Source organism: Polypterus senegalus, chromosome 6 (genome assembly GCF_016835505.1).
Source record: "Polypterus senegalus isolate Bchr_013 chromosome 6, ASM1683550v1, whole genome shotgun sequence".
Taxonomy (NCBI): domain Eukaryota; kingdom Metazoa; phylum Chordata; class Cladistia; order Polypteriformes; family Polypteridae; genus Polypterus; species Polypterus senegalus.
This window is the reverse complement of record NC_053159.1, coordinates 23,615,003-23,629,678: the sequence shown is the minus strand read 5'-3', so window position 1 is coordinate 23,629,678 and position 14,676 is coordinate 23,615,003. Positions and strand designations below refer to the sequence as shown.

Genomic DNA, 14,676 nt, shown 5'->3' with positions numbered 1-14,676 from the left:
GATAAGAGATACGAAAAGAAGTGCCACTAAGACTTATCAGCATAGGAGGTCCTTAAGAGTGTACTGTGGTGGATAGCAGATAACAAATTAGAGAGAGATTGAGAGGCACACTGTACAAGTCACACCACCTGAAATAGGTTCTTAGATAAGCAAAAGTAGACAGATTATGTTCAGTATACAGTGATCCCTCGCTATATCGCGCTTCGACTTTCGCAACTTCACTCCATCGCGGATTTTAAATGTAAGCATATCTAAATATATATCACGGATTTTTCACTGGTTCGCGGATTTCTACGGACAATGGGTCTTTTAATGTATGGCACATGCTTCCTCAGTTGGTTTGCCCAGTTGATTTCATACAAGGGACGCTATTGGCGGATGGCTGAGAAGCTACCCAATCAGAGCATGTATTACATATTAAATAAAACTCCTCAATGAAATACTACGATATGCTTCCCGCGCTGTGCTTCGCATACTTATAAGCCTAAAAAGCACCTATTGATTTTTGATTGTTTGCTTTTCTCTCTCTCTCTCTGACATTCTCTGCTCCTGACGCACACTCCTTTGAAGAGGAAGAAATGTTTGCATTCTTTTAATTGTGAGACGGAACTGTCATCTCTGTCTTGTCATGGAGCACAGTTTAAACTTTTGAAAAAGAAACAAATGTTTGTTTGCAGTGTTTTAAAGTCCCTGTCTCTACAACCTCCTGTGTTTCTGTGCGATCCTGTGACCCAAGCGTGACAATATAAAAAGAACAATATAAACGTATGGTTTTTACTTTGCGGATTTTCACCTTTCGCGGGGAACGCAATCCCCGTGATCGAGGAGGGATCACTGTAACTGAACTACAAAACAGCTCATCGCTAAAGACTGTGCCAGGAGCGAAATTGCAAAGATCACAAAAATATAAATGTGGTCTGTGAATACTGCGCTAAGTAGCAGAATATGGTTGCATAATTATATACAAATACTAAAAATTAAAAATAATAAAGTATTAAAATTACTTTAAAAAGAACAAAAATTTTCAGGGAGGCGGTTTCAGTAAAAGTTTGGACAGTTACGGTTATTTGTAGCTTGAATTAAATTTCAATATATGCTGGGACTCTAAAGACCCTAGGTACGTAAGAGTGTCTGTTGAAAGTCCGTGTATACAAAGGTTAAAAGACGTGTTTGTCAATTCCAATCAATATGACGACATGCAAAAACCTGGACACCAACACATTATCATGAAAAGAGTAAATCGGCAGAAATTTACAACACAAATAATAATTCCACTTGAGTAAATGCACCCAAGAGGACCAGCTTTTCTTATCAGTAATAAGAGTTTCATTCCTTTGGTTGATTTTAAATGTACAGGTCAAATGGATAAACAGGAAGACAAGTCCAATTGCAAAGAGTTAAAGGATTCAAATGAACAGCCACTGCGTTAGATTCATGCTCCCCTCCGCTGGTGAATTTTAGAGTGGACCGTCACGTTACCTTTACATACCTGGTAAATGAATCTGTTGGTCGCGTGGTCAGCTTCCAGGATCAGCAAGTGGAATGAAAAGAGGACGAGGTAGGCTTCTTTCTTTTCCTGACAGAGAGCAGAAAAGGCAGGAGAGCGTGTCATTCAGCCAGCCTGAGCCTACAGTTAATGACAAACCCCCACATGGAGGATCACAAACACATAAACTTAAAAGAAGGAGGGGCTTAGCTGTCAGTCCTTTACCTCTAGGATTATTATTTTAATCTGATATGCACATTCGACAAACACTCATAAATTCATTTGAGTGTTTAGCAAGAAAGACAAGCCATTAGGCATGAATACATACATTTTGAAGGATTAGTGGACAGTGCCAGTCTCCAAGTACCACAGAGCACTGACATTCCAGGCTTTGGGGGCAGCAGGGCCACCGTGTTTGGAGGACTCGAACAGCAGTAACCACTGCAGCCCCTGAGAATCACGTAGCTGCACTGTGCTGCCGTCAATGGACATGGGGCAGTGCCATTTCAGCAGACAGGAGTTAAAATGACACGACTAGTCAAGTTCGCAGAAGTCAAAGGACCTGTCAAGTAGGTGACAGTCTAATAAACAGGCATAAACTGTAGTTCAGGACCACAGGATAGTGCCAGGCTGGTTATCAAAGGATCACAGGGTAGTGTCATTAGAGCCTATAGGGGACAAAAGAAGGTGCCAGTGTAATCATAAGGCTAGCTATTGTGCCTGCATATCCCTCAAAGTTATATATTTTAACATGTGTAGTGAAGCTAGGGCATCGGGGTCATCTGAGACTCCAATTGTCAAAGATCAGAGCCAGAATATGTGGCCACAGAAGAATCGTTCCAGGCACTGGAATGTCTCACAAATCCCAGAGAAGAGCCCATTCAGTAGTTTATAGTAATGTCTTTCAAATACGTAAATGAGAATCATTTGAGTTGTCAGTTCAGTGCCCAGCCACACCAGGGGCATTACAGGGCAGTTTCAATCCAGTATTAAGTCTGTGCTCATCCACTAGATGAAGCTGCAGTGCAGAACTGTGCCATTACAGAGAGGGTGTCACCCTAGTAGCTGGTGTCACCATAGTGTCAGATGATTTGGCTGCTGGAAGTGACAGAGCAGAGCTGGGGGGGTGTCAGACTGCAGTTTTATTCTATTAGTTTAGGGACAAAGGATGACGACAGTGTAAACGATACGGGGGGAAGTCCATGTCATTATTTGTGGCTCAGAGGGCAGTGCCACTTAGGTAGTTGGAGATGTGTGTCGGCCTCATAGCTGAGTCACAGGGTCATGCCAGGCTAGTCCACAGTCAGTCAGTGCCAGGGAAGTGAAGTGTCATTTGAATTATCAGAGGTCAAAAAGCAGTGCTAGTATGCTTGGCTAGGGTCATACAGCATAGCCTTTCCAAATGTTGGGGGTCTACGAGAATTGTTGGTGAAGAAACTTCAAGGCTTCATAGGGGAGTATCAGTGTTGTAACGGCCACATCATTTGAATGAACGGGGACCACACGTCAATGCCAGTCCAGTTCATGGGTGCAGGAGCTTTTAATGCTTAAATGCCAGTGCCAGTTCAGTCCTTGACGATCACCCAGTAGCAGTGACCACTCGTTGATGTTACGAATGAGCTCATTTTAAATCTTTCAGGAACCTTCTGCTGTGCTTTTCTGATCCTTTTTATACCCATTTTGGGTTTTGAAGTACTGTATGTGCTGAATACACATCTATTTACTGTATGGTTTTGTAAGTAAAAACGAGGTAACATTAACGGTTTTGCACTTTTTCTCCATTGTCATTTTGCTTTTTTATGGGCATTGCCATTTTTGGAGCAGATGCTATGACCTTGCTAGGTGATTTCACCTGAAGTGTCAGCACTGCAGTAAAATAAAGATCAGTGCCGTCACTTTTGTCCGAGATCGCAGATAAATTCTTGAAAGGTCTGTGCTAAATATTCTTAATTTAGTGCTTCTTGACAAAAGAGCTTCTTAAACTTTGGGTTAAGGCAGCGTTTCTCAAACTTTAAGTATTTGTGACCCAAGTTTTCATAACAGTTTTAATCGCGCCCCCCCTTAACATTTTTTTGAAACGTAGATGCATACTTTATTATGCCTACTTAATTTTTATCGACATTTATCTAACTCTATATTTATTGTTCTAGCATCAGAATGTAGTTTACATTAATTTGTTTTGGTTTCAACAGATGTTTTTTTCATATTTTTGATTCTTGTTTTCTTTTTTTCACATCTTCGCACCCACTTTTTGTTACTTCCCCCTAGCCCCCACAGGTTGAGAACCACTGGGTTAAGGTTATCATTTTGGGCTTGGCAACAGATTGTTCTCAACTCCTGATTTCAAGATTAGCGAGTCTAACAGTTAAGTGTCTCTTCTTCTGGTCCTTCTCCCTTCTCTCTGCCAGGTTCAGCAGATGAGGGTTAAAATGAAGCCCCAGCAGAGCAAGTAGGAAAAAGATGAGAGTGCCAATCAAGTTCTGAAAAATCGCTGACCAGGATTAGTTCAGAAACTGGCGAGTCACAAGGCAGAGTCAGGTTGGGGTCACATGGAGGTGACAGTTTTAGTGACTGGGAGACACAGTCCACTGCCCTCAGATTTTGAAGGACTTAACTGACCCTGCTGTAGAACCTTAACACTGGATTAACACTGCCCTCTGGTGTCCATGGTGTGTCTGGGCACTTAACTAAGAACTTGGATGACCCTCAACTACTAAAAGAACTTATATGGCAGTGCCTGTCAACTGGGTGGGGAATTATATGGAAGTGCCAGTCTAGCAGTTTGGGGTCACATACTGTAGAGGTGTCATTCTAGTAGCTTGGAGACACCAGACGATGCCAGATTGGATCACAGGGTAGTGTCATCAGAACCTCAAACGGCCAAAGCTGGCACCAGTATATTTGTATAGCTATTGTGACGCCTGTCAAAATCATAAAGGGAAATTTTAAAATGTTTAGTGAAGCAGAGGCAATCAGGACAGTGTCAAGTGATACTCCCAGGGTCAAAAAATAGTGCCAGTATGTTTGACCACCGAAGAACCACCCCAGGTATCTTAATAGTTCCAGAGCAGTAATTTAACTCTTTCAGGACGGATGTCGACTTTTGTCGACAGGAGGGGTTGAGGGCGAATGTCGACTAAAGTCGACATCCAGGGATAGAGGGCGATAATCAGCTGTTAATGGCGACGGCAAGGTTCGCGTGGGATAAATACACAGACATTGATTCGTTGAGAGCCGATCTGGCTGCTGGACTTCACAAGACGGCATGACTTGCTGTTGGACATGACAGATCACCAGCTGCTGTACTTCAGGCTGCTCTCTCCTGATGCTGCTTTTCAGCTACCGTCAGACGAGACAAACAGGTAGGCAGAGAAATTTTTTGAATCGCGGGCTGCGTTTGCATCGCATTCTCGTTTTTCAAAGTGTAAACCCACAACAAAAGACGAGATGAAGTGTGCTGTGGTATTACAAATAGAGATGGGACAGAACTGGTGATATAACTTCAGGGAGCATTGGTACAAACAAACTTTGTCCCCTGGTGGCTTTGGACAGGTTATGCAGTATGGTGATAGGTACGTGCTGCTGCAAAGTTTTATTCACTTCTGTAATAAACAGGAGCAAATCCCATGGGGAGAGCCAGGCTATAATGCCATGCATAAAGTTCATAAAGTTTCAGAAGATGAAAAGAGGTGACAATACGGTTTTCATGCGGGCAGAAAACTTGGTGGCAGTGGAATGGCACGATGGCAAAAGGGTGACTTGTCTCTCTACAGTACACACTAACGATATATGTGAGAAAGTGCAGCAACAGACAATTGAAGAGTAGGCACCAAAGCAACACGTATTGTAAGCAGTGCAATGTGGCAATGACTGAAATTGGCTGCTTTGAGCGAGATCAGACTTTGCAGGACTTTGCTGTGTAAAATGTATGTGATATGTATGTGAAATCATAGAATATGCAGGCTCATACAACATGCAAGACAGTAACATTGGTCAAAAGTAAATATTTTTTGTTGATTTGATATGTTAAACAATTGCTTTGTGTTCTTTTTTAAAAAATGTTAGTTTTTGGAAAAATATTCAGCCCTGGGAGATAAGAAACAAAAAAAAAAATTAGTCCTAAAAGAGTTAAGGTTGTGTTGTACTAATAGTTGAACCTTATTTGAGTTGTCAATGCAGTGCCTCAACACACTATGGACACTAGAGGGCAGTGTCAGTCCAGTGTTAAGGCTCAATGGCAGTGCCAGCCAAGCCATTTAGAATTAAAGGGCAGTTGAGGTTACAGTGCATTGCCAGTCACAGGGATCTACCAGTTTGATAACTGATGGACATGGAGAACATTTTAATCTTTGGGGTCCCACAAGACTTTAATCGTTCAAATACTCCTGGGTGAAATGCCACTGCCAGTCCCAACCTCATAAAAAAGTGGGCAGAATCAATGGAGTCTGCAGGGTTCAAAGGGCAGCTGCAGTCCATTTGACTACTTCACTAACTGCATGGTCACTCACACACCCCCGCAGATGGCACTCAAGTGGTTTGCTTTTATTATTTAAGTGAATAAGCCCTCCAATCACAAATGTCTCGCCATGATAGTAGCTTGCTGTAAACCGCTGTGTACAAAAGGGGAAGAAGGTGCAGGAAGGACGTTAAAAAAGAAAACGTCTGCAAAGGGGGATTCCACAAACAGGAAGCAGCACGATACCTGAGTGTAGTTGTCTTGGAGATACACAAGTGAGGACCAGATGGCTTCTCCAAGCGACAGGACGCTAGGGCCTTCCCAGCCGGCTATCGGCTCCCTGTAAATCTTCTCCTGCAGGCTCTGCCGGGTCTCCTCCCACATTACAATCTGGAGAAAGATTTGAACACGTTAGTCAGATCGGGGAGGGGAACAAATCCTCTCTGTCAAACGGTCTCTGCTTCTAAACCTCAAGTTAGCAAGCAACCAAAATGTGGTCACATGTGTGCCCCTGCTTTTCATTTTAGAAATAGAAAGTGAGATCTTCTGAGCAAAGCAGTTTCTCTTGAGACTAAGAGCTGAATTTACTTCTGCTCATTTGAACAAAAAAACATCAGGAGGTTCCAAAAATGGCCTTATGAATTAAAAAGTGCACCACCCAAAACTGATATTTTTGTATCGGTTGCTTATCCTACACTGTCTGGAGTAATTTCTGAGAAAATTTTTGAATCTCATGTTTTAAAGGAAAACAGGGATAACTAAATTTACCATGCAATGAAATTCAATGGTGGCCTAGCGGGGTTGTGGGCAATGCTGAAGAACAGTAAATGATATGAAAATGTCTATAAACAAATCTCAAGGTACCCATACCCCATAATCCACATCATCCATCCATATGCTCACCAGTTCCCAGAAAACATACAATGCTTATAAAGAGTATTCACCCCATTGCAAGTTTTAACAAATATATAAAACAGAAACATAATTGATTTCATATGTTTTCACTTCCTTTACCATGAGACCCCCCAAATCATCAGTGAGGTAGCCAAACAGTTTAGAGGTCACAGAATTGGAGGGCACCTGTCTGGGGTTTCCACTGATTGTCGTATAAATGCACCTGATCTGGACGTTCCAACTTGTGGTGACTCAGTCTGGTGGTCTAAGAAAAGAGGAAAGCCTAAGAGAAGATTTATGGATGTGGTGAGAGAAGACATGCAGGTGATGGATGTAACGGAGCAAGATGATGAGGACAGGAAAATATGGAAAAAGATGATCCCCTGTGGCAACCCCTAATGGGAGCAGCCAAAAGAAAAAGAAGAAGAAGTCTGGTGGTCTAATCTACACAATGAAAACCAAAGAACACTCCGAGCAACTCCACAAAAAGCTGACTGAAAACCACAAGTCAGGACGGATGGAGACTTGAAAATATCCTTGGAGTCCAAAAAAATCAATCAGGAAGGAATGGAAACTGTAAATCTACCAAAATCAGGCCATCCATAAAACCTGAGTCATCGTGCAAGAAACAGAGTAGTGAGGAAGACCATCAAAAGACCTGTGAGAAGTCAGAAGGAGGGAGAAGCGACATTGAGTGGGACTGGAAAGATTGTGAGGACAACAGCTGTGACCCCAGGTGCCTCACCAGTCACAGCTTTATGGAAGAGTGGAAAAGATAAAACCACAAACACATAGAGGGGTACATGAAGAGAGACCCTGAAGTCAGCTGGATGAAGGTTCTGTGGTCTAATGGCCATCAAAGTAAACACCCTGTTACACTTGACATGACCAGAAACACACTAGTGTCACCATGAAGTGTGGTGGTGGCAGCATCAGGTGGTGGGGCTGCTTCTCCTGGGTGCTTTATGAAGGCAAAATGTGTATTCAATGGGAAAAGATTTGTTTTCCAGCATGTGGTACAGCCACATTAATGCTTTTTGATTTTGCTTTTGTCTCTTAGCCGTCCTCAAAGTCAACCCTGTAGCTGTCTATGCATCCTTAATAAAAAATCAGGCACATTGGGCAGACGGTTGTAAAACAGACCTTGGGGGGGTGGTCTGTTGCTGTGGTTTCCAAGGATTGTCATGGAGAAAGGACACCAGGATGCATTTGAAGAAGACCGCGTAAGACAAGAAGGGGTGAAAAAGAAAGAGAAAAGGTTTTCAACACACACTGAAAAACGAGGCACAAAAGCGTTAAACATTGACTATCCACAGTCAGAGAAAGGATAGCCTCGCCTGCTTGCGGAGGTAGCCACCTCGAAGACTTTGCCCGGCCGACCCGCTCTAAAGTATAAACGGATGGGACGGTTAAAGTGGGTGACATTAGAGCAATCCTTGCTTATCTGGGGTAGCGCGTTTGGGGACTGTGGGCAGGATAAGAGGACAAGGAAAATGGACTAACTTTATTAGAAGTGTCTGGAAACTGCGGGATTTTGCGGTTTGTCTGGGGCAAAAGGTTTTTTTTTTCCTTTCAGTCATTCACATACATGTGGGTTGAGGGGGGTGCGTCCATGAATTTGGTTGTTGCCATGTATGTCTGTAAAGTTTTTTTTATATATAAGATTAAGAGATTGTGTAAGTTATATTAGTTATCATATAGAATGCCTTTTATTGTCACTATACATTAAAAGCAGCTCCTTCAGTGCAGACATATACAGTATATAGAACACAACAAGTAAATAAGCAAATAAACAAATGGTTCAAAAAGATGCAAAGAAGTTGCAAAAAAGTTATGTGACACTATGTACATATGGAAAAAATAATAACTATTGCTCTATTGAGTTATTGCACATTATTTCAATACTGGAAAGAATAAATAATTATTGCACTATTGGGTTTGTGGTGGATGGCCGGCTTCAAGTTTTGGTCCTAACCCCCAGGCCACCAGGAGGAGCTCTCCCGACAGCATGGACGGGCCCCGAGTTCCAATAGGGCCTTATGGACTTTGTAGTCTTTACGCACGGCCCTGCTGGATACACGGGAGGCCACTGGGAGTCGCTGTAGGAGGGCCCGTGGACTCATATGTGCCCTATACCCCGGAAGTGTGTCACAATCCCAGGACAGGAAGAGACGGCGTGCTTCCGGGGTGAAGATATGGATTGTTTACCCTGACCCGGAAGGAATAAGGACTTGTGGACTGTTGGGCAGGAACACCTCCAGTTCAGGGGATATAAAAGGACACAGAGAAAACCCAGACGCTGAGCTGAGCTGGGAGGTAGAGGGGCGAAGTGTCTGGGCAAGGAGGAGTGATAATTGTGTTTAATAGTTTATTTGAGGTATGAATAGTGTGCAGAGGGGGGTGCTTGGTGCACGTAAAAGTCAATAAAAGAAGACTAGTGATATCTTCACCTAGAGTCCAGCGTGATACCTGAGGGTTCAAGAGGTGGTTATTGCACATAATTTAAATATTGCACAATAATGATAATCATGTGCAGTGAGTAGTGGATGTTGGACCCTGGGAGTAATGATATTGTACAGTATACAGATATTGCACAGTTATTATCAATACCATTTAGATATTGAATATTGCACAGTTGATGGCTAGAAGGAAGTCCAGGGGTTGGGGGGTTAGACTGTGTAGTCAGTGCATGTGTGAGTTTAGAATGGTTATGGCTTTTGGGAAAAAAACTGTTCTTGAGTCTGTTTGTCCTTGTTGTGATGCACCTGTAGCGCCTCCCTGAAGGCAACAGGTCAAACAGACCAGAGCCAGGGTGGGAGCTGTCCTTGATGATGTTTTTTGCTCTACTGAGGCAGCGGAAGGAGTAAATGTCTATCAGGGAAGGGAGAGGGCAGCCGATGACCTTCTGTGCTGCCTTTACCACTCTCTGACGCCTCTCCCTGTCTGCCATGGTGTAGCTGCCGTACCATACTGTGATACAGTACGTCAGCAGGCTCTCGATGGACGAGCGATAGAAGGTCAGTAGCAGGTTGGAGTCCAGGTTGTGCTTTCTGAGGACCTTCAGGAAGTGTAACCGCTGCTGAGCCTTCTTGATGACTGCTGTGATGTTGTCTGTCCAGGAGATGTCAGTGGAGATAAGGACGTCGAGAAACCGGAAGGTATGGACCCTCTCCACACAATCGCCGTTGATGTAAAGGGGGGCTAAGTCGGCGATATCAGTATTGCAGGAAGGGGTCCGAGGGTGTTTTGAGGGTGATCTGCTATCCAACTCACATACACTACATTCGGTGGTGTGGTATAGTGATATCGGCCGGGAAAGGTCAAAGCATTATGAAGCATAAAGCTAAAGCTACACCGAAATGATGCAAAAACAACAATGGAGTGGCAGAGTCAGAGTTCAGGACTCAATCCAACTGAGAGTCTGCGGCAGGACTTGACAAAGGCTGCTGACTCGTGACCTCCATGCCACCTGACAGTGCTGCAAAGAAGAAGAATGGAGGAAAAGTGCGGAGAGACAATAGAGGCTGCCAAAGGTACTGACTTGCAGGGGCTGAATATTTATGGGATTGGTTATATTTTGTTTTAAATTTAAATTGTAAACAGAGATTTGTTTTCATTTTGACATTCTTCTGTGGATCAGCTTTATAAATTCAAATTAAATCCGTTGTGTATAATAATAACGTGAAAACATTCAAGGAAGTGAATACTTTTGTAGGCATTGTGTTGTTAAATAAATACTTCTGGAAAGTGAGTAGTGCAAGCACATTTGAGCTTTAGAAATGAAGACCGGGCCCTTGACCAATGAGTGAAGGGAGTTTTTTATACAGTTGACCAATACAAATTTGTGGCCTGTTTTGATGTATTTGACTGCTTCTTGACTTCTGTTTTTGTCCGACTGGAATTCTAAGTTTCCTGTCATCTGACAAATGTTTTTAAAACTTTCTCCACTTATCATGGGATCCACTTAAACCCTGATGCCCAACATTGGTAATAGAGTGGGCGCTCAAAAAGAGGTGAAGAAATGGTGGAGCAGTGTGGTGACTAGACATCTTCAATCTGAGAAACAGAGCCGGAGCTTACCCATTACCGCTAGAGGCCCATCTCCCAATGTTCACACTAAACATGGAACTGGGGGGTCATGGATTCACTTCAGAAATAGTAGAACGTTCTCCCTTCTTCATGACACTTACATCTAAGGCCTAAAAGGCCAGGCTAAAGCATCAATCGCAACACCCTCATTGAGTAGCTGGGCCGCAGGGCATCCTGACCTCCACCACCTCCTGTCCTCAATACCCACAGTAAATGACCTCTGACTTTCTGCCCCTCTGCCTCCCACCCCTTGGAGGTTATAAGGTAAGAGTTCTAAACACTACATGGATTTACATGCTTAGAGACACCCACCCGTGACCGAAGATTTTCCTCCACCACTGACAGCCTCTGCAAAACAAACAGATTATGAATTTCCATCACATGTCAGATAATGAATTGTTAAACAGTGAAGCTGAACAAAAATTACAAGAATATAAGAAGTCATAGACAAAATGGTATAAATTAAAAAAAATGAATCTGTGGGTGGTCCTCGGACTGGTGGACCTTCACTTTAACTGAAGGCAGTGTCCTTATGAGCTGCCATTGTAGTCAGGGGTTAAACTTAGGCAGCATTAACTGCATGGAAGACCATCGATAAAGGGGGGCAGAGGAAAGAAGGAGATGCTTGAGATGACAAATCCACAAATGTAAGAGCAATAAATAAAAAATGCCCATCTGAGTACTTGGGACCATCCTGCAACAAAATGTCCATCTGCTTATTTGTTTTGTGTCCACAATATCATACTTGGGGTGTTAGAAGCAATGGTTGCAGTTCTGGAAGAAACTGGCCCATCACATCCCTAAGTGTACCATCAGTCCACCTGTTCATCAACCCGTCTGTCCATTTATCCATCTATCAGTTGATTTATACTTTAGAGCATCAGAACAATTGTGAAGAGAACAGAATAACATCAAGTTGAGATCTGAAGGTCCCTAAAGTCCTGCTTTCCACCACACTACTTGGTAATCTGTTCCAAGGGTCTGCAGTTCTTTGTGTGAAGAAAAACCTTCTAACATTTGTGCAAGATCTGCCCTTAACAATTTCCCACCCGTCTCCTTGTTGAAGAATTTATTTTAAAGTAACTACAGAGATCGACTGGACTAATTCCCTTCATAATTTTAAAAAACCTCAGTCATGTACCCTCTTAATTTCTGTAAAGCCTCAACTCCTTTGGTGTCTCCTCACAGCTCATGCCTCTCAGTCTCAGAATCAGCCTAGTCGCCATTCTCTGGACTTTCACTATTGCTGCTGTGTCTTGATTGTGTCCTGTAGACACAAACTGAGCACAGCACTCCAGCTGACACCCCACCAGACATCTTTTAAGCTTAATCATACCCTCCTTTGACTCCACACGCCATGATACAACCTGGCGTCCCATTAGCTTTCTTGATTGCTTCTGTTCGCTGTCTGGATATAGATGGTGATGAGTCCATACTGACTCCTATGTCCTTCTCATAAGATGTACTTTTAAGTTTCAGACCTCCCATCATGTTTTCAAATCAATCATTTCTGCTTAATACGTTGTGACACACATGCGCATTGGGAGGCAGCCGGTGAGCTTAACTAAAGAGAATGATAAGCTGGAAAGGGAGTTGACGATGAGCATTAATGCCTGTTCTTCTTCTGCAGACCCTCAGAAGAAAAGACCTCCTGATATCCTCACTGCAACCTCACTTCCGACCCTGAAGATGACCTCACTTCCATCTCTTACCTTAAAAACTTGTCCCGTCTTGCCATTCATCTAGAAAACCAACATACAGCCTAATAGAATTCACATCGGTTGTGGAATCCGTCTGTTAAGATTATTCGCTGTTTTCTTATCCATATTATTCAGATATTCGGAGTGGTTACCCCAAACCTTTTTCTTGGATTTGTCTCATTCTTAATACGTGTAGTACCTCTCGTTAAATGTCACTTGACACAAATCTGCCCAAACCTGTGTGCTGTCCAACTCCACACTTTAACAATGACACTGATTCTACATCATCTGCCCATTAACCTAAACCTATTGGGCTTGTTACTCATATTCTTATTAGATGAGGTATGTATAATTTAAAGAGCAACAGCCGGAGCATTAACCCCTTAAGGAATGCTACTGCTAACCTCACCAAATTCTGGAAAGGTTCTTTGCACCATAACCTTTGTTCCTGGTGTTTAAGTCAATTTTGTATCCACATATATGCAGTGGGGCAGCACGGTGGCGCAGTGGTAGCGCTGCTGCCTCGCAGTTAGGAGACCCGGGTTCGCTTCTCGGATTCTCCCTGCGTGGAGTTTGCATGTTCTCCCCATGTCTGCGTGGGTTTCCTCTGGGTACTCCGGTTTCCTCCCACAGTCCAAAGACATGCAGGTTAGGTGGATTGGTGATTCTAAGTTGTCCCTAGTGTGTGGATGTAGGTGGGTTGGCGCCCTGCCTGGGACTGGTTCCTGCCTTGCACCCTGTGTTGGCTGGGATTGGCTCCAGCAGACCCCTGTGTTTGGATTCAACGGGTTGGAAAATGGATGGATATATGCAGTGCCCTGAATGCGTGCTTTGTTTAGTTTTATCATTAACCTCTCATGTGGAAATCCTTCTGGAAATCAAAATATTATGCCCTGGTCTGATTGTGTCCTTTTGTTGCTTCCTCACAGAGTTCCAGCATATTAATGAAACACAACCTCCACCGTCTGAACCAGTGCTGACTGTTCACATTTGTTGCTTGATCTTTTCCTTAATAATTGCTTCCATTAATTTACCCATGATGCATGTTACAGTTACTGTCTTAATGTTACTTGGATCCACCCAATTACCTTTTTTATATTAAGGGACATCTGATATCTTCCAGTCCTTAAGAAATTCTCCAGTGTGCAGAACAGAATAAGTAAGAGAGCACCACTAACTTCGACTGTTAGCCCCTCTGTCGTTTACCCCCTCAAGGTCACAAAGTTCTAAACACTATAAGCACTTTGAGTAGTAAGAAAATCACTATATAAATGTAAAGAATTATGATGTGGATTTGTCTCCCTGCATGCTTAGAGACACTCACTTGTGACTGAAGACTGTCCTTCACAGTGTCGTCTGTCACCACTGACAGCTTCTGCAAAAGAGACAAATATCAGTGGCCATCACCTATCAGATAACAGATGGTTAAACTGTGACATTTAAACTTTTAACAGGGCAAACAAAACTGAGCAATAATTACAATAATATAAGAAGTTAGAGGCAATGAAAAGAGGCAAATAATAAAAAAAAAGAAACAGTGGATGGTCCTCTAGCTTCTGGGCCTTCACCTCAATGGGTGGCAGCGTCCTTATGAAGAATCATTACACTCAGGGATTTCACTTAACCGATATGGGCTGCCATCGTTAAGGCGTGCAGAAGATGCTGGAGTTGACAAATCCACAAATGTAATGTGCATCTGAGGGGCTCGGACCAGCCTTCAGCAAGACATCCGTCTGCACATTTGTTTTGTGTTCACATTGTCACACTCGGGGTCTCTAAGATCTACTGAGACCGGTTTTGAAAGAAATTGACTTATCACATCTCAAAATATACCATCCATCCATCTGTCCAACTATTCACTGGTTCATACTTTACAGTAGAACAATTTTGACAAGAAAAGGCAATTCAGTCCAACAAAGTCACCCATTCTATTTATCTGGATTCTCCAAAATAACATCAAGTCGAAATCTGAAGGTCCTTAAAGTCCAGCTCAACACCACGCTGCTTAGTAATTCACTTCATGTGTCCATGGTTCTTTGTGTAAAGACATA

At 43.0% G+C, this 14,676-nt stretch overlaps 1 protein-coding gene across 2 annotated transcripts in view; it reads right to left on the bottom strand.

Moving 5' to 3' along the window:
• Nucleotides 1–14,676, bottom strand: part of LOC120530872 — a 55,434-nt gene that overhangs the window by 13,708 nt on the left and 27,050 nt on the right. For both annotated transcript variants that reach the window (XM_039755592.1, XM_039755591.1), the window contains 4 exons: nucleotides 13,950–14,000; nucleotides 11,238–11,273; nucleotides 6,189–6,332; nucleotides 1,490–1,576 (listed from right to left, as the gene is read on the bottom strand). In XM_039755592.1, the coding sequence (XP_039611526.1) occupies nucleotides 1,490–1,576; nucleotides 6,189–6,332; nucleotides 11,238–11,273; nucleotides 13,950–14,000 (318 nt within the window). The remainder of the gene's footprint in view (nucleotides 1–1,489; nucleotides 1,577–6,188; nucleotides 6,333–11,237; nucleotides 11,274–13,949; nucleotides 14,001–14,676) is intronic.